Source organism: Hippichthys cyanospilos, chromosome 10 (assembly GCF_059441005.1).
Source record: "Hippichthys cyanospilos isolate Australia breed blue-spotted pipefish chromosome 10, RoL_Hcya_1.0, whole genome shotgun sequence".
In the NCBI taxonomy this organism is placed as follows: Eukaryota; Metazoa; Chordata; class Actinopteri; order Syngnathiformes; family Syngnathidae; genus Hippichthys; species Hippichthys cyanospilos.
Window position 1 is genome coordinate 750,404 of NC_142378.1, and position 23,877 is coordinate 774,280.

Sequence of the window (23,877 nt, forward strand, 5' to 3'; positions counted from 1 at the left end):
CTGTATTCAGGACAGCCTCAGAGAATGTGTACACACTCCTCCAGCCCCCAAGGTCCGCTGCCAAGACGGGGTCCCCAGGAGATGGGCCCGATGGGAAGAATACTTTGGTTTTGAGTCCGCCACCACCAATGCCGGGAATTCCGCATTCAGGGATAGGAGGAAGCAAACATCCCTTTTACTCCCCCACTGAGGTACCATTGCAATCGAGTCAAAGTTTTGCATGTTACCACACAAAACCTTAGTTAACCTATTTCGCTGTCAGAAATTGTTGTTAGGTTTGGTTGCACTGCTCTGCTGTCATATGGTGTTCCACGGGGCTCACTTATGAGTCCTCTGCTGTTTTCACTGTATCTGCTACCCTTTGTTTGCATTTTTTTTTGTTAAAAGATACTTTCTTTCATTGCTATGCGGATGACTGTCAGATCTGTGTCATTTTTTTTTTTTCCTCTGTGGGAAATCAAAGCCCGAATGGCACTGTATTTCTTGAATTTCAATGAAAGAAAAACCAGGCGTGCCCCAATCCAACATTGATTTTGGAAATCTAACAGCCATATTTATGCTTAATGGGTGCAGGAACGCGACTAGGCAATTTTAGATCTCAGGAGGGCGTACAAACAGCCTCTTTTCGCACTGTCAAAACCGCATCCTAAAATAGGCGACTGGTCGACATGAATCCCCGGAGCAATTTAGCTCCTCTTTTAACATGTTTTCAACAGCGTTCCGAAAAGGATGCGCTACCCGAGCATCCGCCGATGGAGGCCGACAAGTACTGGGCCGACGACAAGCGGAGGACCAACGAAGTGCTGCGGGCCGAGGACACGTGGATGGACGGCGGGCCCGCAGAGAGGCCGCGCCCGGACGAGAGGCAGGGAGACACCCGGACCGTGGAGAGGCACCCGGATCGACAAATGGACAGACAGTGGACGGCGGAGAGACACACGCAGTGGCAGATCGATCGGAAGATGGAAAGACAGCGGCTCGGCGCTAGGCAGATAGACCGCTCGTGGTCGGAAAGCAGGCAGACGGACGTACAAGCGGACGCCCAGTGGACGGACAGGAGTGTGTGGAAAAGCGAAAGGCAAGTCCAGGCGCTTCATTTCACTCAACGGCCATTGCCGCCGTACCCTTCGGACAGGACGCCCTCGCCCAAACAGGAAGTGAGCGCCGAAGTGGACGCGCAGGGGGAAAGACGCGTCAGTCCTGACGCTTGCGGGGACGGGCGGAGGAGCGGCTTCCCCGGGCGGGCGGTCTCCTGCGTGGCAAAACCCGAACCCCCGCCACAGAGTAGCAAACCCAACCTGTCCAAACTCAGACAAAGGCATCGGCTGGAGAGCTCGGATACGCTGCCGGGTGAGAAAACGTGACGGATCTCAACCATTTTTTCCAGGATGCTGTCCTGCAGTTCACACACTTACTTGCAGTTTCACTCACCGGCCCTTGTTTTGAGAGGACACGCATTCTCAGGGGTCCGACGATTAACCGACAACCGATCCATTTTTAACTTAATCGATAATTATTCTTGATAGTCAAGGAATCTTTTAGAGACCCCAAAACCTCCATATATTCGTCTCCTATGAAAGCAGGTTTATCTTTTGTGTTGAATCAAAATAAGAAATATGCAAACATTTCTTTTTGCTCTGAAAAAAAGCATTTTTTCCCATTTTCCGATGTGACGGACCCACTCTATAAGGGATGATATTTGAAAATATTAAAAGAAAATGTCAATCCAATGATTAAATGACAACGTATTCTAGAGATGATTTGATTCATAATAATACTGAATAATAATACAACAAGGGCTTTGTGGTATGACTGAAAAATAAAATCTTCATCATTCTGGAAAGATCATAATTGTAATCAAAGTAATAAACCTCCAAAACGTATATTTAAACTGTGTGCAGTAATGTGTCCAATCCTTGGCTCTTTACATCAAAGGCAATCCATATCCAAGAGAGAGCATTGAAAGGCATTGAAATTTCCTCGTCCGAACCCGAGAAATAATACCACAGCGGCTATTTCTCTCTTGCTGCAGAAGAGGATGACGATGGCGAGAGGGATGCGGTCAGGATGGATAAGAAAGGCCAGGAAAAAAGAAGAGATCTGGAATGTCAACCTCCGCCCATTCCTGAAAAGGTGCCGGTCAGTTATTCTCGCACTTAATTCCTTTGCCTGCAAATTTACGTCTCGCCCTCACGGGGTCAAACAGCCAAAGACGACATCTTACGTGACGTTCATGAAAGAACCGGCGCCGGAGAGGAGCTTGCCCCCGCCGCCTTTGCCCCCACCGTTTGGCAGAAATGCGCACGGGCTGCCTGACAGAGCCGCAAGTCAAGGTCAGTGAAAATGAAACTGTGCGAAACCTTTGCCGGAATTTCGGCCTTAGATTTGACAAGTCTGTCGTTATTTTTGCGCGGGCGCTTCAAAGTGCCTCGAGACAACTAGTTGACAGGCGCGGTGATAGCTCTGTCCATTATGTCGTTTTATTCAACAACCCTTGTGCGGTATTTTGACCTTTTTTGGGTCGCCTTCTTCCATATCCTTTTTTCACCAAGGGATGGCACACTCCTGCTAAGTGGCGGTGCCATGTTGAACTTTGATATGTCGTCGCCGTCTGGGTGAAATTTCAGCTCCCTGGTGTCTTTTTTTCATTGCTTACCCTTTGATTGAAATGCTTTTGATGTGAAATTGAAATGCCTTGTGCCCTCTCTTTTTAATGCAAATACTCAAGATAATCATAAATATTTAATGTCCTTCCTACGCCTTTTAGATGGTTCCCCAAACCAAATATTGCACTCTATTGCCCATATTTATGATAACCTTTCCTATTGCAGGTTTATGTAACTATTATTTCCCCTTTTAAGTCAGAAAAGTAAAAAAAAAAAAAAAGCAATTATATAGTATTAATTAAAAAGAAATGTAACCTAATAGGAGCCAGACAAAAACCTATTTTATAAAGATTTTTTTATGTATATATTTTATTTTTACAAAAGAAAAAAGGAAACAAAAGAAAAAAAAAGAAAACCTTCACTTTCTACTTCACAGATTTCAGTTAACGCGGGTATTTTTATGAAGATAATCGCCACAGTAATGGAGGGAACATTATAATACACAATGTACCATTTTGTGCTTGTGTAGATGTAAAAAAAGCGGTAAACTCGAGTCTTTTTTTTTCTCTTGTCAACCAAGGTATTCAATGTATTTTTTTTTTTAACTGTAATAAATGGAACTATTTGTCATTCTTAGGTGACGAAGGATTGCGGCCTCAGGCGCCCGTCAAGCCCCAGAGGAACCGAAAAGCCGTGTCATGTGACGCAGGTAACCCCAAACGATGCGTTCAAGTCAATCCGTCATCATAACGTATGTGCAGATCATTTTGTACTTTGCTAACGTTGCTCCGTGTTTCCTCCGCGGCCTCGATCCACTCAGGCACGGACAGGGACAGCCCCAATAGCATTGAGAAGCCCCCAAATCGCAAACCCCCAGAGAAAAAGCCTAGACTGCCCCAAAACAGAAATAAGTCACTGGACTTGCCTGGTATTTGTCTGCTTTTTATATTTATGTGTGTATGCATGTGTTTTGTGTGTGTAGAAGCATGTAACGTCAGTGTGGTTTGTCCTGTTTTGTAGTACCGGTGTTAAAATCATTCGTTGCCTTTGTGGGTCCTTAACAGGCAGAAAATTAAGTGATATTTTTACGCCTGTGGAACTTGGAAAGTGTAAAGGGCACATTGCTGAACATGCACAGGATGTCAGCCATTTTGTTTTGAAGCGCTTAAGTAGTAGTTCACCAATCAACCTTAAATTGTGTAGACATGTCTCATAACAGGACTCTCAAAAATGTCTTAAGCTCTGTCTTGTATCATCTCACCTATTTCTTCTAAAATACTTGATTGAACATCAAAAATGACTGCCCCAGCCTCAAGCATCCAAGGAGTGTGCCATCTGCTGGGGACATATAGTACTACACCCGTTCCAGCCATATTTATGACATCTTTTGCACCCAATGGCCTACACGCTCAGACCCCATGCAGACTCCTCCATCTTCGGGTCCACTGAACACGCTGGACGTGTCTTCATGGCTCTCCGAACCTCTGTTTGCCCAAAAATCAAATTTACTATTTGGACCGCCTTGGTCCAACGGAACAGTTAGCTCCGCCCTGACATGCTGAGAGTCATGGTCGTAATTTTTGATATTCAATAAATTGGTGAGGAAATATAAAGCATGATGTCATACGCTAACACACCGACGAATAGACTCAAAAAACAACAACAAAGAATTAGACCCAGTGTGGGTGGAGTCAAACCTTTAGCTCCGCCCACATTAGGCACATTTTAATTTGATGAAGCCGCCTATTAGGGTGAATTCCAGCCCTCATACTTGATCTCATTCATTGCCATTGATGGCTCTAGACGTCAAGGATCCATTTTTTAAATAGTTAATAAGTTATAAGTTAATCGTTAATAAGTTAACTCATTCATCATCATTGAGGCATTTATGAGACAATTTTTTTTAGTAGTGATAAGTTAAGTAATAAGTGTATTCTGATGAAAATTTACATATTTTAGGGGTCCTGAATGCAACACCACAAAATGAATGTTACTCATTCACAGTCTTTGGAATGCTACAAACTATTTATCCTAAAAAAAAAAATCTCATGATCATGTATTAAACTGCACGTATTAAATTCGACATAAAAACATCTTATTTGTTTGTCTTCACAGACAGCTTCAACACAGCGCCCGGCCACAGCGAACTGGTGTGATGTCATAGCAGGGTGGATAACACACACACACACACACACAGACACACACATCTGCTCCACTCATTTAACTGTTTGCTTCTTGAGAAGGACGCCCCCCCCCCCCCCCCCCCCCCCATCTGACTCGTGGCTTGTCATTTTTTCTTTTTTTAGTAATATTATTAGAATGTGATTTCTACAAGCGGATTGCCCGTCGACACAGCTAACTGCCTTGAACGTGACTTGAGGATTTGTATCTGAAAGGTGATATTATATTTTATAGAGAGAAAAACAATATTGTATGAGCACCCCTTCAAAATAAAATTCACTGTATGAATGAATGTATGAATAAAAATGCATAATCTGATTTTGCCAGACTGTTTTTGTTCTTTCTGTTATTTTAGAATTGCTTATTTTTGTTTTGTTTACTCATTTATTATTTTGTGCTCATTAGTTGTGTCCATTCGTCATTCTTCCAACCAGAGGAGCGTTTGTGACACTGATGTCTTGCCACCAAGCGTCTTGGACTTGAGGTCAGACTCCCCAAAATCAAATCCATCATTTCAAAATTCCTTTCAAAAGATACCTTTTTTTATGACTCCTTTCTCTGCGATTTGAGTTTTTGTTTAAAACTATTTTTATGTTTACTCCATAAAGAGACCCAGCCTGTTCAATTGTGTCCACTGTAGTGGACTTTTTTTTTTTTTTTTTTTAATAGTTTCTATATTATGAGACATTGAAACTACCCTACTAAGTCCTTGTGTGCTCAGCAGAGGACATTCTGACCTCGCTGTAATTTGACTTTTCATTTTATCGTTATTACTTGTGAGAAGCTCCTGAATATTAGCCTATTTGTGTCCGCTGTACACTGGACATTTTTTTAGGCTACATTTTTTTAGGCATATGTGCTTCCCTACTAAGTCCTCGTGTCCTCAGTAGAGGACATCCTGGCCTTTCCACTGATGTCACATGCATTTAGAAGGTATTCTATTAGATCTGCTGTTTTTCTGAGAAAAAATGGACACAACAGGACACAAATGAATAGGCTGAGTCTCAAGTGAACAAGGAACTCTTCCTGGTAACGAAAGATTTAGTGTGTGATGAAATTTAATTGAACTGATAGTTTTGCATAAAGAGACAATGTGTAAGATTTCATTAAAAAGAAATGATTGATAGTAAATTTGTAAACATTGCAAAAGAATGTGTTTTTAACGTCCAACAGTATGTTTTAAATATAATCCTAGTCAAGTTATCATGAAATGATATTACCTGGGGGGTGGCACCCCTCCGGAGGCTGCCATGTCTGTTATAGCTACGGACAATGGTAAATGCAGTCGGTCGTGAAAAACAGGCTAAATCTTACACATTGTCCCTTTAAGGCTAACAAACAATACAAAACAACTTAGATGGGCTGAAGAATAGCATGGAGAGCATACACATAGCAAACGGTGGAGCAGCACATGTAGACAGACAATATAACAATGATCACAGGCAAATATTTTTTATCCTTTGCAAAAAAATACCAAGTGTTACTTCATCTTACAACTATCCTTGAAACTATATGTATTTTGAATTGTTGATTAACATTTACTTACCTTCCATTCAGTTTTGTTATTTTTGTTGATTTTAGTTAAGTACGGGCATGTTTTTTGGAAGATTCACGGCTTCATACGGTGCAGGAGCCAGCATCTGCTTGCGCTATTTCCTCAGGTCTTTGCCACATTCAAGTGCAAAACGCCCAATTATCTGTCATTAGTAAGCAAAGGTCCATTTGGAGTCTCTAATGGCTGCTCGCAAGCTGGTTCTGCGTAAAGCGCGGCCGCTTTGATTTTCGCCATCACGGGCGGATGCTATTTATACGCCTCGGAAATAATGTCACCCCTCCCACATCGTCCGCCGCCCTTCCTCTGTTGGCATGGCGACAGCTTTCCCGCCACAAGCCGGAGAATATGGAACAGCAGGGGGCGAGCGATGGCTGCGAATGGGCAGAGGCGGGCGCTGGACGCACACACGCGCATATTCATACACAACTGCAGCCTTCCAGGTTGCCCGTAGCAACCGTTGCCCTGACCTTCTCTACATTTCTGCTATAATGAGCCAGAAACAAGCCTGAGCGCACGCGCGCGCACACACACACACACACTCACACACACACACACGCATCCGTAGTTGAAACTCAAGTTTTAATTTGACGTTTTACTACACGTCCGGTTATTTCGGTGTGTCCACACCCAACTCTAATTGGATCCTTTACTGCGCGATAGCGTAGTAAAAAAAAGTAAGGCTTCAAGCCAGGGTTGGAATTGAAAATTTGAAAACGAATGATTTTCAGGGAGTATTTCAAAGCAGGGGAAGGTTTTCAAGTTGGAGTTTCAAACTCTGTTAGGGTTTTAAGACAAATCTGAGTTTTCAAGTTAGGGTTTCAAACTAGGTTAAGGTTTTCTAATAGAGTGGGGAGTTTCAAATGACTTTCTAGGGCTTCAAATTAGGGCTGGATTTCACAGTTAAGAATTCAAGCCAAGGTTACGGAATAAAGCCAAGATTGGGGTTGGCGTTTCAAGACAAGAGGGTTCTTAAATCAGGGTTTCAAATAAGGTTTAGGGTTTCTAGACAATAAGATTTTCAATTGAAGGTTTTAAATGAGGTTTTCGTTTTAAGGCTTTGTTTGAACGTTTAACGTACGATTTTTGTCCCGAAGTGTTTTCCGAGCAGGCGAAATCATTCAAGACTCCCCAAAATCCGCCGTAATGGCTCAGGCTCATTTTTGTTGGTCCAAGCAGTACGGCTGATGAAATAAAAGGTAAGGCTCTCTTTCTATAATTGACAGCCTGGCTTTGGAGGCAGGCAAATGCGGATGGATGCTCACGTTAGCGCTTTTATTGGCACTTAAAGCAACAAGTTTACAAAACGAGCCGCAGCAATACGGGCAAAGCCGTGGCGTGAACTTTTAAACTCACTCCCTGTTTGTCGCACGCTTCCTCTTTCACTTTTCCTTTCTTTTTTTTTTTTTTGGATGACCATCTTCCTCTTTCTCATCATCCTTCTTCAGCGGTTGCCAGGCAACATGAGAGAAGGAAGCTGGATGTGTGGGTAGAGGATGAACACCGATGAACTCGTTACATTAATTGACCGGATTGACCATTTTTCAAAAAAATCAAATTTTAATTATTTTTTTTTGTTTAACAAAACGATTCATTCCAAATACAGTATATGCATGTGTATCTGTATAATACTGTATGTGTATATATATGTGTGTGTGTGTGTACAGTATATGCTTGATGTATTTTCACAAAAGCAGGTTTATGTCCGGCAGATTAGTCTTGATGAGAATACGCACGTTTTTTAAAGCAATGTCCATTTTTTTAATTTCTATAAAAGCAACCTCATAAAGGCCTTGATAGTTTAAAAATAAATAAATAAGAAAACTTGCAGAGCCTCAGTTGTCAAGGAAAAAAGGATTCATCTTTGGCGGTAAAGATTGGATGCGGAGCGCTCTAAACGTGTTTTCCCATCACGTCTGCAAAAGGTCACAAGTGGTCTGTTCGACTCGGTCGCCATGGGAACCGCCTCCCTAATGGGGACAATCCCTGGACAATCTGGCTGCTGCTAGCGCCATGATGTCATTCAATACCTGGAAGGAGAACAAGGATCTTCCTCTAAAAAAAATATATATATATATATCTATATATATATCTATATATATATGTACTGTATATATGTATGCAATACGTTTGCCTCATTCTACCTCAAAGACTTAATCATACATCTTTACAGAGTCCAGACATTCGATGCCACATACTGACCAGATTTAAAATATTAAATATTTAAATATTCTGGTAAAGGTAGATGTTAAAGTCACTCGCATCAAAAGGGTTTGATTCAAAACACGCTTGCAAATTCGTTTGGCCATACTTGTCGGCCAAATGCTAAAAAGGTTTTTTTTTTTCCTGTTACGCAGTTATTCTTTATCCTCTCGCTCATTTTTACTGTTAGATTTACATAAAAATAAATAAACAAATTTGAAAGTATGGACTCTTAAAAAAAGCATACGTCTTTGGGATTGAATGTGTGTATTTTTATGTTTTTTTTATGTTTATTTTCTATTGTTAAAATAGTGTGTTAAGAAACTGAATTCAAATTTTCCCCCGCCAAAAAAAGACAAAAATGTGTCAAATTTGCCGAGTGGGGGAAGTGGGCGGGGCAGAGAAGAGTGGCCGCGCAAGCAGCGGGATGAATGAACAGATTTAGTGTCATCTCTCAGTCTGGGAGTATCGACCACCTTAATCCCTCATCATCCCTCTCTTCTTCCTCCTCCTCCTCCTCCTCCTCCTCCTCCTCCAGTGTCTACCACCACCCCCTGATTTTCCACCTCTCTTTATCCATGTGTGTTTTTCCATACCTTCAGATTAAGATAATACTTCACGTTTGTTTGGACGTGTCAGCGTCTAGGCTTTAAGCCCGCGGCAGCGCGAGCGCTCGGGATCGTCAACGAATCGATTTTACGGCCGCCCGGGAGATCATCTGAATGATCGTCGTTTGACTTTTTTTATTGATCGACCTATAGGGGGTGCCGAATCGCACCGATGAATCGATAGGACGGCGAGAAGGCATCGACCCGAGGCGGTCGAAGGCGCGAGCGGGGCGAGGTAATATCTTTGGCGGCTTATGTCTTCACTGCAGACGGTTTATGGAGACGGCCTTGCTATCTGTTAATCTGACACCCGTTTCAAGGGGGACAATCGGCGCTAATCCCATGACTAGCCTGATAATACCGCTCACGATAAGACCCCACGTGCGGGCAACTCACAGCGCATTCATAAACAATCAACAAGGTTGCGTTGGGCGCCGCCCCGACTTGAAAAATCCATTAAAACAGAAAACAATGGCAACAGAAGGGGATTGTCTCAATATTGGACATTGGAATTTGAGGCCTAATACTAGCCACCATTTGCACTTTTCTGGGTACTTTTGACAGAAAAAAGTAACTGCAGATGTTCTGTCCGAAGTTTCTATTTTACCCCCAAAAGGTTGCTTGGTTAGCAACCTCTGATCGAGGAAAGAAGCTTTTGATGGTTAACTTTACCAAAACGAAAGGAAACTATATTTGAGACACTTAGCTACTTGACCTTGCACTGATTTGCCATTTACCAAAAAGGGCACTTTTTAATGTTGCGCTTTCTTGAAAAGTTGAACTCTTTTCTAATGAGAAGAGACGCTATTAAGTTTGAAATCACCCCCCCCACACACACACACCAAAAAAAGAAGAAAAGCAACTGTTTGCAAATTCTAAAAACTAAGATTGATGTTTCTTTTAACTTTCCTAAAAAAAAAAAAAAAAAGACAAACCATTTTTTGTACTTTCTTAAAATGCAGACACACTTTTTATATTGCTCATTCTAAAACAAAACTGGAAGTTACTAATTTCTAAAAAAGAAGGCAAACATTTGATGTAAATGTTCCCTTAAAAAGAGAGAAAAACATGTTTTTTCCTAAAATGGAGACTATATTATCGATGTGTTCTCATAAAAACATTTCTCAGTGTGCAATCTCTAAAGAAGAAAACAAACTTGATTTTGCGGTTAACTAAAAGGAAAGCCGACAGTTTTGCATTTCTCACTCCTAAAATGAGGAGAAGATATCGAGTTTGACATTCCCAAAACAAGACCAATTTTGATGTTCGACTATCCCGCTTTTTTGTTGGCCTTGCCAAATAATGAATACTACTAAGATTGCAATTCGAAATGAAGAAACAAAGCAGCAAATTCCAAAAATGAGGCCAACTTTTTAGTCGTTAACTTCCACAATAAGACAAATGATTTTGCTCGTACTTTCCCAAAAAGAAGAAACTGTTTTTTCTCTTTCTAAAACAGGAAGAGACGTGATTCGGTTTGGCATAGCTAAAAAAACACACTTTTGATGTTACACTATCCCAAAAAGAATTGACTTGTTTTAATATTAGATATTTTGGTTTTCGTTTCTTAAAAAGAAAACAAACTGCTTGTTGAAACTTTCTTTAAGAAAAGCCAAACTGTACGACAAAAAAAAAAAAAATAGGAGGGGCAACTGAGGGCTCCTATAATTGCAAATTCCGAAAAAGAAAACATTTTGCTGCAGCACTTTAAAAAAAAAAACTTTTCATGAAAAGTCAACTTTTTGATGTTAAATGTTCCTAAAAAGAAGAAAACCTCCTTGATTCCTGATGTTTTTTACTTTGCAGTTTCCTCACAGAAAACGAGCTTTGTTTTTTGTTTTTTTTTGCGCATTTGAATCCTTCCCCAAATGTCCTGTTTGCACGGCGCGTCGGCGGCGTGCAGGCGCGCGTGTAGAGAGTGAAGGAGACAGCTCCCGCGGGGCGCGAGCGCGGGAGACGGCCCCTCGCGAGGTGAGACGTGTAAGCTTGACGCTTGCGGCGGCGTTAGCGCGGATTAGGTCATGAATCCGTGGGATCAGGCCGCGTTAGCGGAGACCCCGCGGCCCCCTGACGCCTAGCCGCTTCGGCCCGAGCGTCACGCGCCCGCGCCTCCATATTCCCCGTACGGGAAGAAACGGCTTGAGATTCGCTCGGCTGCTGTTTTCTGACCCCGCTTGAACTTTAGAGCCGCTAAGAGGACAAAAGGCTGAGGGCTAGCAAAGCTTTTAGCAAGGTGACGAGGTCAGCTTGTCTCTGACAGGAGGTGGAGCCATTTTTAGACTTTTGGGCAGGGTGGCCAACGTATGGCTCGGGGGCCGCGTCCGAGCCGCTGCTGTTGTTTTTTTAAACCTGACATACGGTACCCTAACCCAACTTAAAGTAATCAATAACTTAACAAAAAAGACCTCAAGTAATTGATTACTGCAGTAATTACCTTCTAAAATACCTAATGTAAGTGATCACTTTAATGTGTAAAGTAATTGATTACCTACTTTAGATTACTTTAGAACTTGATTATTTAAAGTAATTGATTAACTTAGCTACTAAGTAATCATTTTTGTCATTGTTGTTGATGCCGTAAAGCGGGAAAAACGCCGTAAAGAGTGAACGAAAAAACGTAAAATTCCACTTCGAAATGTGAAAAAAAACATAAGCCAGGGACGCCGTAACACGGTGGTCCACTGTAATACGATTTTATTGGTCCGGCCCACTTTAAAATAGAATTTCTTCTCAAACGAGTTTGAAACGCCTGCTCTAGGAAATCTTTTGACTCAATCAGGGGTCACTATGTCTTAAATGTCCTCTATTGAGGACACTAGGACTGAGCAGAGTAGCACAAATGATTCATAACATTAAATACTAAAAACAAACGCCCACAAGAGTGGACGCAAATGATGAGACTATGAAATAACAGGCTTTTTACATGCGATCGTTCTAGGATGATCTGGCGGCGCAGTCGTGTTCGCCGACGCAGGAAGCATGACGGCGTGTCGGCGGACTATGAGGTAAGTTCCTCTGTGCGCCTCCCACTCTTTTTGTCCCGAACCCTCGCCGGAGGCCCTGTTGGTTTTGCCGCTAAGCTTTCCTCCGGAAACACAAACCGTTGCCAGATAAAGAGGTTAAAACACAGAACGCCGGGGCGAGGAGCTCAAAAGGAGGGGGTGGAAACGGCCGATGACTGGGGATTTTTTTTTTTTTTTTTTGGGACGGAAAATGGCTCTTTGAGAAACATAAGGGCGGCGGCGTTTTTCACGACTCAGCAGTTTGTTTATTGTACAAATCAGATTTGTAAAAAAAAAAAAAAAAACCATCATTAAGCGCTTAACGAGACACCAGGAAGCCACGGCGGATTAGCACGTTTAGAGGGCAGAAATGCTTGTTGTGCATTTCTCGACTTAGATGGCTTGCGAAGAAAAAGAATTAATTGACAGATTTTGAGACTAACACATAGAGGCAGGACAGTGGGGGCGGGGCGGGGCGGGGCGGGGCGGGGAGGGCTCTGGTTTCACATAACCAAAACAAAAGCGCTTTGTGGACATTTGGACAAGCTTCCGTACCGCCTCACCTTTTTGGTTTTTTTTGGTCTACAATTACATTTCATTGGCTTGAATTATTTTGGGTAAATACACACGACGTTGCTTTTTTATTTGGTACACATTTTCAAATCATGTCAGTTTGACACATTTGTGATTTTTTTTGTTATTATTAATTTATCTAATTTGGGATTATGGTCAACAATGTGAAAATGTATTGTCAAAAACACCATATAAATTACTTATTGTGAAACTTAAAGTAAACTTGAACATTTCAATCTTGCACATTTTTTAAATGGATTTTTCAGTCTTTTCATAAGAATTGATTATTGAATTGCCATTTATACAGTCATAAAATGCAAAATTTAATGCTGTATTTAAATTAAGTTATATTGCATGGTTAACTATTTTTTATTATTTTATGTAATTCATTTAAATGCATTAATATAATCCGTAGTATTTTTTTATTTATTTTGTGTGTGTAGAGATGGGGCGTACGGATGCAATTGTATTGTCAAAAACTATATAAATCAGTTATTATGAATTTGCAAAATTTAAAGCAAACTTGAAAATTCAGCCGTTCTAGTGTACATTTTCAAAATGTATTTTTAATAGATTATTATTCTGTATTATCTTCTTGTATTATCAATAGCGGTATACTTTTTTTTCCCCCTAGGAGTCTGGTGGCTGACATTTGTTGACAATTATTACTGTCCAAATAAAACTTTTCAATCTGCGGTTGGAGAAAAAAATATTCCTGAAGATTTGGATGGCTGAAACACAGCTGAGCTGAATTGAGGCAGAGCGCAGTAGCTGCAAGTGTCCACTGCGTGGCGACGATGAGTCAATTTACCAACTCGGCCTCCAGAGAGAAATGTGAGTGACAAGAGTACCAAAAGTGACTCAAGAGCATCATAGTGCTCTGTGCATGTTGTGTATATGGGCGTGTGTGTGTGTGTTTGTATTTGTCTGTCCAGTTGAACATCATGTGCGCGGGTGTGTTTTTGTGCTGTGAGTGTGTTTTGTGAGTTTGCTGGTCCACTTATGCGCCTGTTGTGTGTGTATCAAATATTGCATTTTTTTTTATTTATCGCATTGTGTGTGTTCTTTTGTGTTCATCTCCATATGTGTTTTGTTTGTCCGTATGTATGTAATGTGTTGGTGTGCAGGTGTGTGTCTTTGTGTATTTGGTGAGCGTGCTGGTAAACTTATGTGCTTGTGTGCAAGTATGTTTGTAATATATCACGTTGTGTGTATGTGTGCTTTTGTGTTTATGTCTTATCACCTGTAGGCGAAGTGTTTTGCCCACTTAGGTGCCGTTTTTGTGTGTAAAGTTTTGTGTTTTTGTAATTGATATTGTCTGTGTGTGTGTATGTATATATGTTTATATATATATATATATATATATATATATATATATATATATATATATATATATATATATATTCTATGCTTGTGTGCATGTTTTTTGTTTGTCCATCTCTACGAAACCCGTCTGTGTGAATTTTGTGAGTTTGCCGGTCAACCCAAGTGCCGTTTATGTGTGTACAGTTTAGTATTTTTGCATTTTATTGCATTGTGTCTGTATATATTGCCAGCCCGGTTGTATTGAAGTGGGTGGATATCCGTCAGTCTATTTGTATTTTGAAGTAAGTGCAAAGTGTGTGCGCATGTGCGCGTCTGTTCTGACAGGTTGCCAAAAAACAGACAAAGCAGGACCAAGAGAGACGGGCCGGCACAAGGGAGTGGGAAAAACAGTTTCGGGGGGGTTCTGGTATGAAGAGGGGGCGGGGGGCACATGCCGGCGAAGCATATGAGGGGACGCGGTGGCCGAGCGGGGGGTGCGAGGGGATGTGGGATTGTCGCAAACGGGGATTTGCATCAGCGGGGAAAGAAAGGAAGGGGGCAGCGGCACCGAGCGACAGAGCGCCGCAGACGCTCGCACACACCAACGCACTCACACACACTCGGCGTCCCGTCAGTCGCGCAGTCGGTGCGTCCATCCTTTTTTTGTATGTGTGTGCGTACGCGTGTTTGTATGTGCCGTCATGTCCACCCCGGCTCATCGTTCATCTCCGTGACCGCCGGTAAGTTCACGCCATACTTTTTTTCATCTGCGTGTGAGTGTACAGTACGAGAGTGCGGCGACGACCGAGGCCTCCGATGCTCATTTGCGACCGTGGGGGTCCCGACTAACGAGGGCTACCCCAAAGGCGCGAGTCAAAGGCGGATTCTATTTTTTTTTAATTACACATTCATTTTGATGGCAGTCATCATATGCGAAGGCGATGTAATTAGCGACCAAGTAGTGTAAGAAACATGGATGATAGCCTATGAGCCAAAAAAAGAATCAGAAGAATAAAGTAGACCCCACTGGAATTCTTTCACCTCCTTTTCCACGTTCTTATTTAACTAAAACTTCGTCCAAGGCCCAATGTCCACTCTATGCACACATGAATAGACTGTTATGCTTCATTAGTGAGGGGAAAAAAATGTTACAATTTCAAAGGATTGCAGACAAAGTTAGTCTATTAGTCCACATTTATAGTTAGTTATAATTTTCCAATTTTTGGGGTGATTTTATGTCCAAATTGTACCCTAAGATTTTTTTTTAATAAATTGCAATTAGCATTTGTAAACATCTTTAGCAGGATGAAATGCAAAGTAATATGTGAACAGGAATATTCATTCATTTTATTTGATTTAATAAAAATAAAAAACATCATCATGATCTATTTAATAGTCAGATTCTTATCACCAACGCACTGTAATTTGTGAGAAAAAAAACAGGATTTGCGTATACACAATATATGGATGGTATTTAGTTGGGTAAAAAGCACGTACTCAAATCAATTCATTAGTCAGGGAAAATGCTCCAATTTGGAAAAATTACATGCAAAATTCCACCATAGTTAGTTAAAAAGCATCATTTTACATTTTCAATGACAAAAGTGCACTCTTATAAGGGTATCAAACAAGTATTATGTTTTTTATTCATCTCAATTATTATTTTTAAATATCTTAAATATAATGTATGTTGTGAATATAAAGAAGTATTCATTAATACCCCAAAATGTCATATATATATATATATATATATATATATATATATATATATATATATATATATATATATATATATATACACACACACACACACAAATAAATGGCTTCTTTGATATAATCTATTAAAATCCAGTCGAATTGATGGGGATTCTATCCAAAGAAATACGCTGCCGACTTACTCCGTATCACTGTCGTCAGGCAGAGTTCTTACATCTCCAAACTTTATTCGGGAAACCAAACTAACGGTGTTGGTTGAGCCGTTAGGGAACGATTTTGAGATACGTTAGCGATAGCTGACGTCTACGTCTAAAAATTGTGAGACGTTCAAGTCCCTCGTCAGAATAGTTCTTTGAAATATTGACTGTATACAAGTAGGAGTGTGCTTGGGTTCCAGCTGAAAGTGTCCACTGTGGATTAAGCGTCTGACGTTAATTGGATTTGGCCTGTGGGACTTGTGAATCTTTGCCATAACTCCGCGGGCTTAATCATTTTTGACACACTCCACAACACGTCTACAAATGCGTCTAATCAATAGTCACTTCATGTCCGATATCCAGTCCATGGCGTTAGCGTGAATCTTTAGACTTTGGATTACAATCGTTTGCAAGATTTTGCGAGGGGGAGGCCGATACGGCAAATACGGGGCTACTCACCCTGTCCTAGTCCCAAAACGAATGGATGGACGACGGAACGGTTGTCGCGTTAGATGTACGGAGGACCGATCGATGGATCAGTGGCTGGATGGACGGACTGAAGGATGGACCAAAAATGGTCGGATGATGGAATGATTGTGTCGGACACGCGTCTCGACCGACTGATTGATCGATCAATCAGTGAATGATGAATAACTCGGATGGGCGATGAATGAAAATAAGAGTGGTTTTTGGCCGTGGAACATAACGGCGTGCGGATCAACAAGTAGTACAAAAGCAGAAGGTGTCAACTTGCGTTGATTGTTGTCAACTTGTCCTTTTCCCCCTTGCCGTATCCAGGACCAGAAGAACGCACAGAATTGGAAAAAGCTCCCGACTTGCGCGTCCCGCCGCCGTCTATGAGCCGCCCCGAGGCTCTCCAGCGGATTTCCCGGGGTTCCTGACAGACAACGGGCATCATGTCCTCGCCCTCCCTCCCCATGAACTCCCTCCCCCCGAGCCCGCTGGCCATGGAGTACCTCAACGATTTCGACCTTCTCAAATTTGAAGTGAAGCCCGACACGCCCCCTCCCTCCGCCCAATGCGGGTACGCCAAATCGGGCGGCTCGCCCTACGCCGGCCACCCTCCGCCGGACTCCAGCCTGAGCTCCAGCCCGTACGACTCGCTGCCGCCCTCGCCGACCCTCAGCGACGGCCGCCCGCCCCCGTCGGGCTCGTCCTCGCTCTCCTCGTCGTCGTCCTCCATCTCCTTCCCGCTCTCCGGCTTCGCGTCCGCCGTCGGTTCCGGCGGGTCTCAGGGCAACGCGGACGGCGGCCCGGGCCACGCCGGCCACCCCCAGGGCCCCGGCCCGGCCTCGCTGGAGGATCTGATTTGGTTGGCGGCCCTGCAGCAGCAGTTTGGCGGCGAAGTCCCCGGGCCCGCCACCCTGCTGGGCGCCCTGGGCGACAGGGAGCGGGCGCCCGTCAACGGCTTCCTCGGCTGCGAGGACGCCGTGGAGGCTTTGCTGAACTCGGCCGCCGCCGCCGCCGTCGGCTCCCAGGTACCAAATCGGGTCTGCGTGGATCGATTACGGCCGGGCGGGCGGGCGGCGCGGAGCCATAGCAATCCGCTGTAAAAAGTCTACCCTACTCGTCTTCCTTCAGTTTCCGGGTCTTTCTCAGAGCTCCGGCGGCTCGTTGGGAGACCCGGGCGGCGACGGCGGCGCCGACGCGCCCTGCCCCAAGGGCGGCGAAACGTGCCACCGGCCGCTGGTCTTCCTGTCCAACTCCTCGCTCCCCAACGCCGCCGCCTCGTCGGGGTCCGCCCCCTACCCGCAAGCCCTCAGCCCCCAGGGCCGCCTGCTTTCCCATCAGCATCACCACCATCAACACCACCTTCACCATCACCACCATCACCACCCGACGGTCGGGCAGGTGGGCCGAACCGAATATTTGAGTTCAGCGATCAATCGTTTCCCGCTCGGGCACTCAAACTTTGTTTGGGTAACGTCGCCGGCATTTCCATTTTCCACCTGGGATGTCTCGCCGGATCTCTTTCGGCTCTATGTAGAGCGCCGTTCGGTCCGATATTAATATCTGCTATTATTGCCGGGCGTAATCCCGATAAGTGTCAGGCGCACTTATGTCAGATTACGCGACAGATTACGGGACACGTGACGGTGAAAATTGAGCGCGCCCCGACATCCGCCGAGACGATCTCACGCAAAACCGTCCCCGGTCATCAAAAACGGCCACCGTTCTTATCGTTTTCACCATCGTGTATTTGGCAGTGCGGCGGGAACGACCGCTTCTCCGACGAGCAGCTGGTGAGCCTTTCGGTGCGCGAGCTCAACCGCCACCTGCGGGGCGTCAGCAAGGACGAAGTGGTGCGCCTCAAGCAGAAGCGCCGTACGCTCAAGAACCGCGGCTACGCCCAGTCCTGTCGCTACAAGCGCTTACAGCACCGCCACGCCCTGGAGTCAGAGAAACACGTGCTCACGCAACAGGTACCGCTTCCACACCCTCTTCGCACTATTTCGTTTTCCAAAAATTCGACAATTTGCAACCTATTCCGTTCACCGTTCAATTTTCCGCTTACCAGAAATTCAGTTCAGCCCATTCAATTTCTTGCCAAAAATGAATCGCGACGGCAAAAAAATTCACGCTCATTCACAATGACAATTTTTTACATGCGTCTCCTTCCGCACAATTCATCTGATTCACATCATTCCGATATAAATATATTATCCATGCCATTCAGTTTTTCCATTTCAAATATTGAGTTTTCCCAAAATTCAACATTTTTCAACTTATTCCATTCCGTGGAAAAATGTCAACTTTTCTGCAATTAAAAACTTTTTCCCGGTGTCACATTCAACAAAGCAGATTGAATTTGCCCCCATTTCAGCTCTTTAAATTCATCTTGGAAATGATATTCAATGTTCAGAAATTTTGCACCCACCCCACCAAAACAATCCGATTTGAACATATTCCAAAAATTCATGCCGGGTGTTGAGTATTTTTCTCATCGATGATTATCATTTATTCCAAAGGCACATTCAATATTGGAGATTTACGTTATTCCTGTTTTACATTTCAATCTTACAGCTCATTTCATTCACTTTGGGTGTGCCAAAAATTCCCACAAAATCTCAACATTTTGACTATATATATTATGAAAAAGCCCAATCACACGTTGAAGAAACGTTTGCAGGTTTCCCAATGATTATCGTTCATTCCAATGACACATTGTTAAATTGTTCAGCTCATATCATTCACGTGGCCAATGCCCAAAATTTGACAATCTGCCCAGAGAATTCCTTACTCACAGTCTTCCCGATGACTCATTTAACAAGAGAGCTCGATTTTCAACCCGCTAAAATGTTCGCGCCCCTCCAAAAACGATGGAGAAAAGTTGAGAAAAAGCGGTGAGATTTTCCAACTTGGGCGTCCTGTCTTTTGTCCCGTCAGCTGGAGCAGCTCCAGTGCGATCTGAGCCGGGTGCTGCGGGAGCGAGACGCCTACAAGGCCCGCTACGAGAAACTCCTGGGCGCCGGCCGCGGCGGCGGGAACGGCGGCGGAGGCGGCCCGCCTTCGCCGCCCCCCGACTTTTTCCTCTGAGGCGGGCGCGGCGAGGGGAGGGGAGGGGAGGGGCCCACGCCGAGCAAACTTGGACGTTTGTGACGCTTGGCGACCGGACTCATTTTTGACCACGCCGCGAATGATACTTGCGCTCGCTTCGGTTGACGGCGGCGCAACGTAGTGAGGACAAAAGTTCTGGGACGCAGGTCTTGATTGGCCAGTCGGAGTTTGAGGTCGCATCTTGGAATATTGCAATATTTGCCGGGATATGTCCTAACGTTCATAAAAACGCATTCAGAACAGTACAGGAGGAAAATATCTCGAAAGGATCAAAATATTGAGATTGCTTTTGGAGAAAAAAAATCATCTTTTTTCGATGGATACAGTTGCAATCGGGACTTTTTTTTCCCAATTAGGCTTTTTCAAAAGGACACCTTTTCTTCATGTACAATCACAATTCTATTCCAACAATATTCAGAATGAGCCTATTTGGGATATCATTTCACAATTTCACAATTTCATTTTCCCCAATATTACATATATCTCAGTGTAATGTAATCCAAAGACTAAATCTTTTTAGGTTTATTTTTGGGATGTTTTTTCTTGCAATCCAAATAGTTTTTGTATAAATAACAAGAAAAAATATCTTATGAAGCTTTTTTTTTAAATATAATACTTGATATTAGTTTCCTTTTGCGATTCAAATTCAGATTTACATTCCTCGACATTATTCTGACTACATACTCACAAAACATCAAATTAACTAAAAATGTGATCTTAAGACTTAATCTTTTGAAAATACACAGAATTTCCAGGTCAAATTTGGATGTTTTTTTTTGCTTTTTGCAATTCCAATTCAGACTTACATTTTATAGTATTCTGACTAGATACTCATAAAACATCCATTTTTTTATTGTGATATTAAAATATAAGTCCATAAAAATATCACTTTTTATGTTACATTTTTATTTCATTTTTTCTACATTCTGAAATATTAAAAAAAAAAAAAACGTACAGCAAAAAATTAATCAGGGAGAACTTTATTTTATTTCACATAATATTCAAACTTCATTTTTACTGTATAATGACTTTGAAAACATTTTATGCAATTTTAACAACTTGATCCTTAATTTTTTTTTTCATTTGGAAGTCAGACTTTATTTAAAAAATAATTTAAAAAAACACTCATGAGTCATTAGGTAATAAAACCTGGAGAATTACCACTTTTTTCACATAGGATTTCCACATTTTTTACCTAACATTATGACTTAATTCTCTTAAAACTCCAACCTTTGAAGTCATATTACCAACATACTCTGAATATTCCTACACTTTTTAAATTACAAATGAATTACGACTCTAGTTTGGATATCGGGCCATTATTCACATAAAATGCCATTTTTGTTAGGGGATTCAATTCCTGTTAGGGGACTGACTTTTTTTTTGTTTGTTTTTTTTGACAACTGAACTGTCCTAAGCACGCGTCCCAAAACGTTTGCCCTCGTAGTGAATTTGAAACGGGCTTACCTTGCATTAACGCCGCCGAGCATTTCTTTCATCTATGCAAAATTCTCCCGGCCTTCCATCCAGGCTTCGGGGTGGAAAATATCGTTTTTCTATCTAAATAGGCTGTATCTGTAAAGTATCCGAGAAGCCGCTTAAGAGACGAGACGTAAGTGGCGCAGCGGTGCCGGCTAAGCCAGTTTGCATCCGTTGCATGCAGTTCATATTTCACAGTTGCCTACCGAAGCGTTTCAGCACATTTTGTCGGATCCAAGAATGTACGGGGGGATCGGAACCAGGGGCGCCTTTTTCCTGATGCCGTGTTCCTTTTTGCTTTTGTACGTACAAAAGAGCTGCCGATCTTTTACAGGGCGGCGGCGGCCGAGCGTGCGACTCGTGTGACTATTTTGCGCCCGGTTCTAAGCTAGCCTCGCCGCCAAAGTGACTCCGGGTAGGCGACCGATCGAAACCACCTCACGCGTGCGACCGCGTCCCGTTCGGGACGATTTTGTAGTCGCCGTTCGTCGAAGCGCCCCAAATGCTCAACTTGTTCAATTACACAAAACATTTTCGCGCGTCCTTTTGAAATCCACGCGTACGCCAAATTTCATGTTGGTCGGCTAAGGTTTTGGGGGGTTTTCACTGTTCCGGGGGGCGCTACGGAATGAGATTTGGGGCGTTGTGTTCAAGACTCATAAAATACATAATTACTCGCCGGGACGAACGGGTTTGCCAAAATTGGGGCGTTTTGGGGTCAATCCAAATTGTGATTTTCCATTTTCATCGATTTTTGCTGCCACGCTCCGCCCACTTACGACGTTCTTTGCCAAAAGCTTGGCAATTTAGAGTTGCGCGGACCTGCTTTCCAGCTGGGGCTCATTCGCGCAAATTCGGGTGTGCAAACTATGGCCCGGGGGCCATTTGCCGTCTCCCGCAGCGTATATGAAAAATGGACAGGGCTGGTGATTCAAAAAGAGGGTGTAGAATCGTTTAAAAAAATAAAAGGTGCCACCACCAAAATACTAAAGGTGATGTAGCATCCAAATATAAACAATATGAATGCATATATTTGGACACCCCCTACTCCAAGTGATTGCCAAAGAGCCCGAAATGGCTGCTTCAAACCAAAATGTCCGACTTCCCGTTCCCGGATTCCCCTTCAGGTGCTTTGGTCCTAAAAAGAAATAATTGCGCAGGGATAAAAACGCAGCAAAACAATCTTCTCATTGACATAGAAAATGAGTGACAGGGTGGCTGCTTGAGAGCTATTTATTTTGTTTGGGTGTAGAATAAATAAGGTGCAGTTTTATTTATTCGCTTATTTATTCCGTATTTATTGATTGTTTTGTTTTGTGCCGGTTCTAATCACTCATTTGATCTCATTAGTGTGTATTTGACTTTCTTACTTCCGGTTTGACGCGGAAGTGACGCAAAGAACGGGTTCTCGCTGCGACTGGAGTGTGCTTTCACATCAAATAAACTTGGCATATTTTACCATACGCTCTGACTCACCATTTTATTTACGACGTTAAAATCCATAATAATATCGGAATTCATTCAATGCCAGGGATGTATTTTCAGTTTTTTTTCCCCCGGATACTTATGTATTGATTTAATATTTAGATATTAATGTCGTTTATGTACCAAAGTATCAATTTGGTACTTAATGTCCAGATTCTTAAATGAACGTGAAAATACGTCCCTGGCATTGAATGAGTCGATATAAAAATAACATCATTTCTGGTTTAAATATGAGATGACGTCATGTTCATGAGTGATAGGCAGAAGATAATAGTTTTTTTCAGAGGTCTGCTGTGGGTTTTTTTTGGTAAAATTATGAATTTAAAAATTCTAATTCATGGCAGGTGGTTGTCGTTTATTCGCAGAAACATCGTGTATTTAAGTTCCATTTAAAGTTACAACTTTCATATCAATTATGATAATAAAATGACACTGAGAATATTGAATGGAAAAAATCAAAACAGAAATGATGTCATATTTATTCTTTTTCAATAACATTGTAACATCTATTATTCATTCATGAACCTCCACTTAAACACTGAAAAAAATGCAAATACTGATGTCATAACAAACAATATTTAGCGATTGCCTGTTTTTGTTTGTATTTGTATTCTCGGGAAGTACATACAAGGCAAACAAATACAGTATGTAACTTCCACTAACAACCCAGGCTAAACGTAGCTCCACCTCCACACGCAAAGCTTATCCCTTCATCAAGTCCATCACTTCACAACGCTGAATAGCAAACGGCACATACAGGAAGGACTGGAACGGAATCGCCACTGTACGAAAATTGACATTTGAAGGAAAACGGCAACGCCGGCAGCGCGGGCAGCGCGGCAGCGCGGACAGCCGGCAGCGCGGCAGCGCGGCTGGCCTCCGCGTCATTTTGTAGCTTTCCATTCAGCCGGAGCGCGGGTACCTCTCAGCCTATTCTTTTGCAGCCATCCCTTTATTGGCGGCGCTCCACGGGGAGCGGAGGGGCAGTGACCCCGGCCGTCCGCTGTTTAGGATGACCTCATCTTCCACGCCGCCTCCCTCCTCCCTGCGTGTCTCTGGCTCTCTCTCTGGCCCGCAGAATAGGCGCAGGATTAGGCCTATAATAGCGTCCTGGCAGCCCGCTGCCGGACTCTTTTGTGGCTTTGTGTGCGCGCGCGCGCGTGCGGGTGTGAGCGTGAGACTCGCGCGGCCACGCTTTGCATTCTGACTGCGGGGAGCGCGTCCGCAAAGTGGATTAGAATTAAGTGCCGAGCCATCCGTGTATCGGTAATGTCCGACCGCTGTCGGAATTGATGGACGGCAGCGGACTGACATTGATCCTTTACTTTCGCCGCCGCCGTTTCGTCCTATCTCGGGGAACAAGTTTCTTAAAGCTATTTTAAACTCCTTTTG

At 43.1% G+C, this 23,877-nt stretch overlaps 2 protein-coding genes across 6 annotated transcripts in view; both read left to right on the forward strand.

Annotated features, from left to right (window-relative positions):
* The window catches only part of LOC148416449 (capping protein, Arp2/3 and myosin-I linker protein 3-like), a 39,037-nt gene extending 25,484 nt beyond the window's left edge, over positions 1–13,553 (forward strand). Inside the window, exons 34-45 of one of the 5 annotated variants that reach the window (XR_015867023.1) lie at positions 11–191; positions 717–1,350; positions 2,033–2,133; positions 2,207–2,333; positions 3,244–3,315; positions 3,427–3,534; positions 4,722–5,002; positions 5,193–5,271; positions 7,437–7,538; positions 9,303–9,384; positions 12,088–12,154; positions 13,359–13,553. Coding sequence is in view for 2 of the 5 variants with exons in the window: in XM_088426145.1 (XP_088282271.1) it covers positions 11–191; positions 717–1,350; positions 2,033–2,133; positions 2,207–2,333; positions 3,244–3,315; positions 3,427–3,534; positions 4,722–4,762 (1,264 nt within the window). In the remaining 3 variants the exon portion in view is untranslated. Of the gene's footprint in view, positions 1–10; positions 192–716; positions 1,351–2,032; positions 2,134–2,206; positions 2,334–3,243; positions 3,316–3,426; positions 3,535–4,721; positions 5,106–5,192; positions 5,747–7,436; positions 7,539–9,302; positions 9,385–12,087; positions 12,155–13,358 lie in introns of those variants that run through there. The other 4 variants (XR_015867024.1, XR_015867025.1, XM_088426145.1 and 1 more) reach the window with 4 other exon arrangements.
* A 1,079-nt stretch (positions 13,554–14,632) lies between these two features.
* nrl (neural retina leucine zipper) lies at positions 14,633–22,463 on the forward strand. Its single transcript, XM_088426148.1, has 5 exons — positions 14,633–14,769; positions 16,741–17,441; positions 17,545–17,814; positions 18,171–18,386; positions 19,351–22,463. Exons 2-5 carry the CDS (start codon positions 16,860–16,862, stop codon positions 19,498–19,500), a joined length of 1,218 nt encoding a protein of 405 aa, XP_088282274.1. The 5' UTR covers positions 14,633–14,769; positions 16,741–16,859; the 3' UTR covers positions 19,501–22,463.
* Positions 22,464–23,877: the final 1,414 nt, after the last annotated feature.

Bases quoted from the DNA above. Each gene is read 5' to 3' on its own strand.
- nrl (XM_088426148.1), top strand. From the start codon at position 16,860: ATGTCCTCGCCCTCCCTCCCCATGAACTCCCTCCCCCCGAGCCCGCTG. The intron at 17,442-17,544 runs GTACCAAATCGG...GTCTTCCTTCAG, and splicing joins CCGCCGCCGTCGGCTCCCAG to TTTCCGGGTCTTTCTCAGAG. The intron at 17,815-18,170 runs GTGGGCCGAACC...TGTATTTGGCAG, and splicing joins ACCACCCGACGGTCGGGCAG to TGCGGCGGGAACGACCGCTT.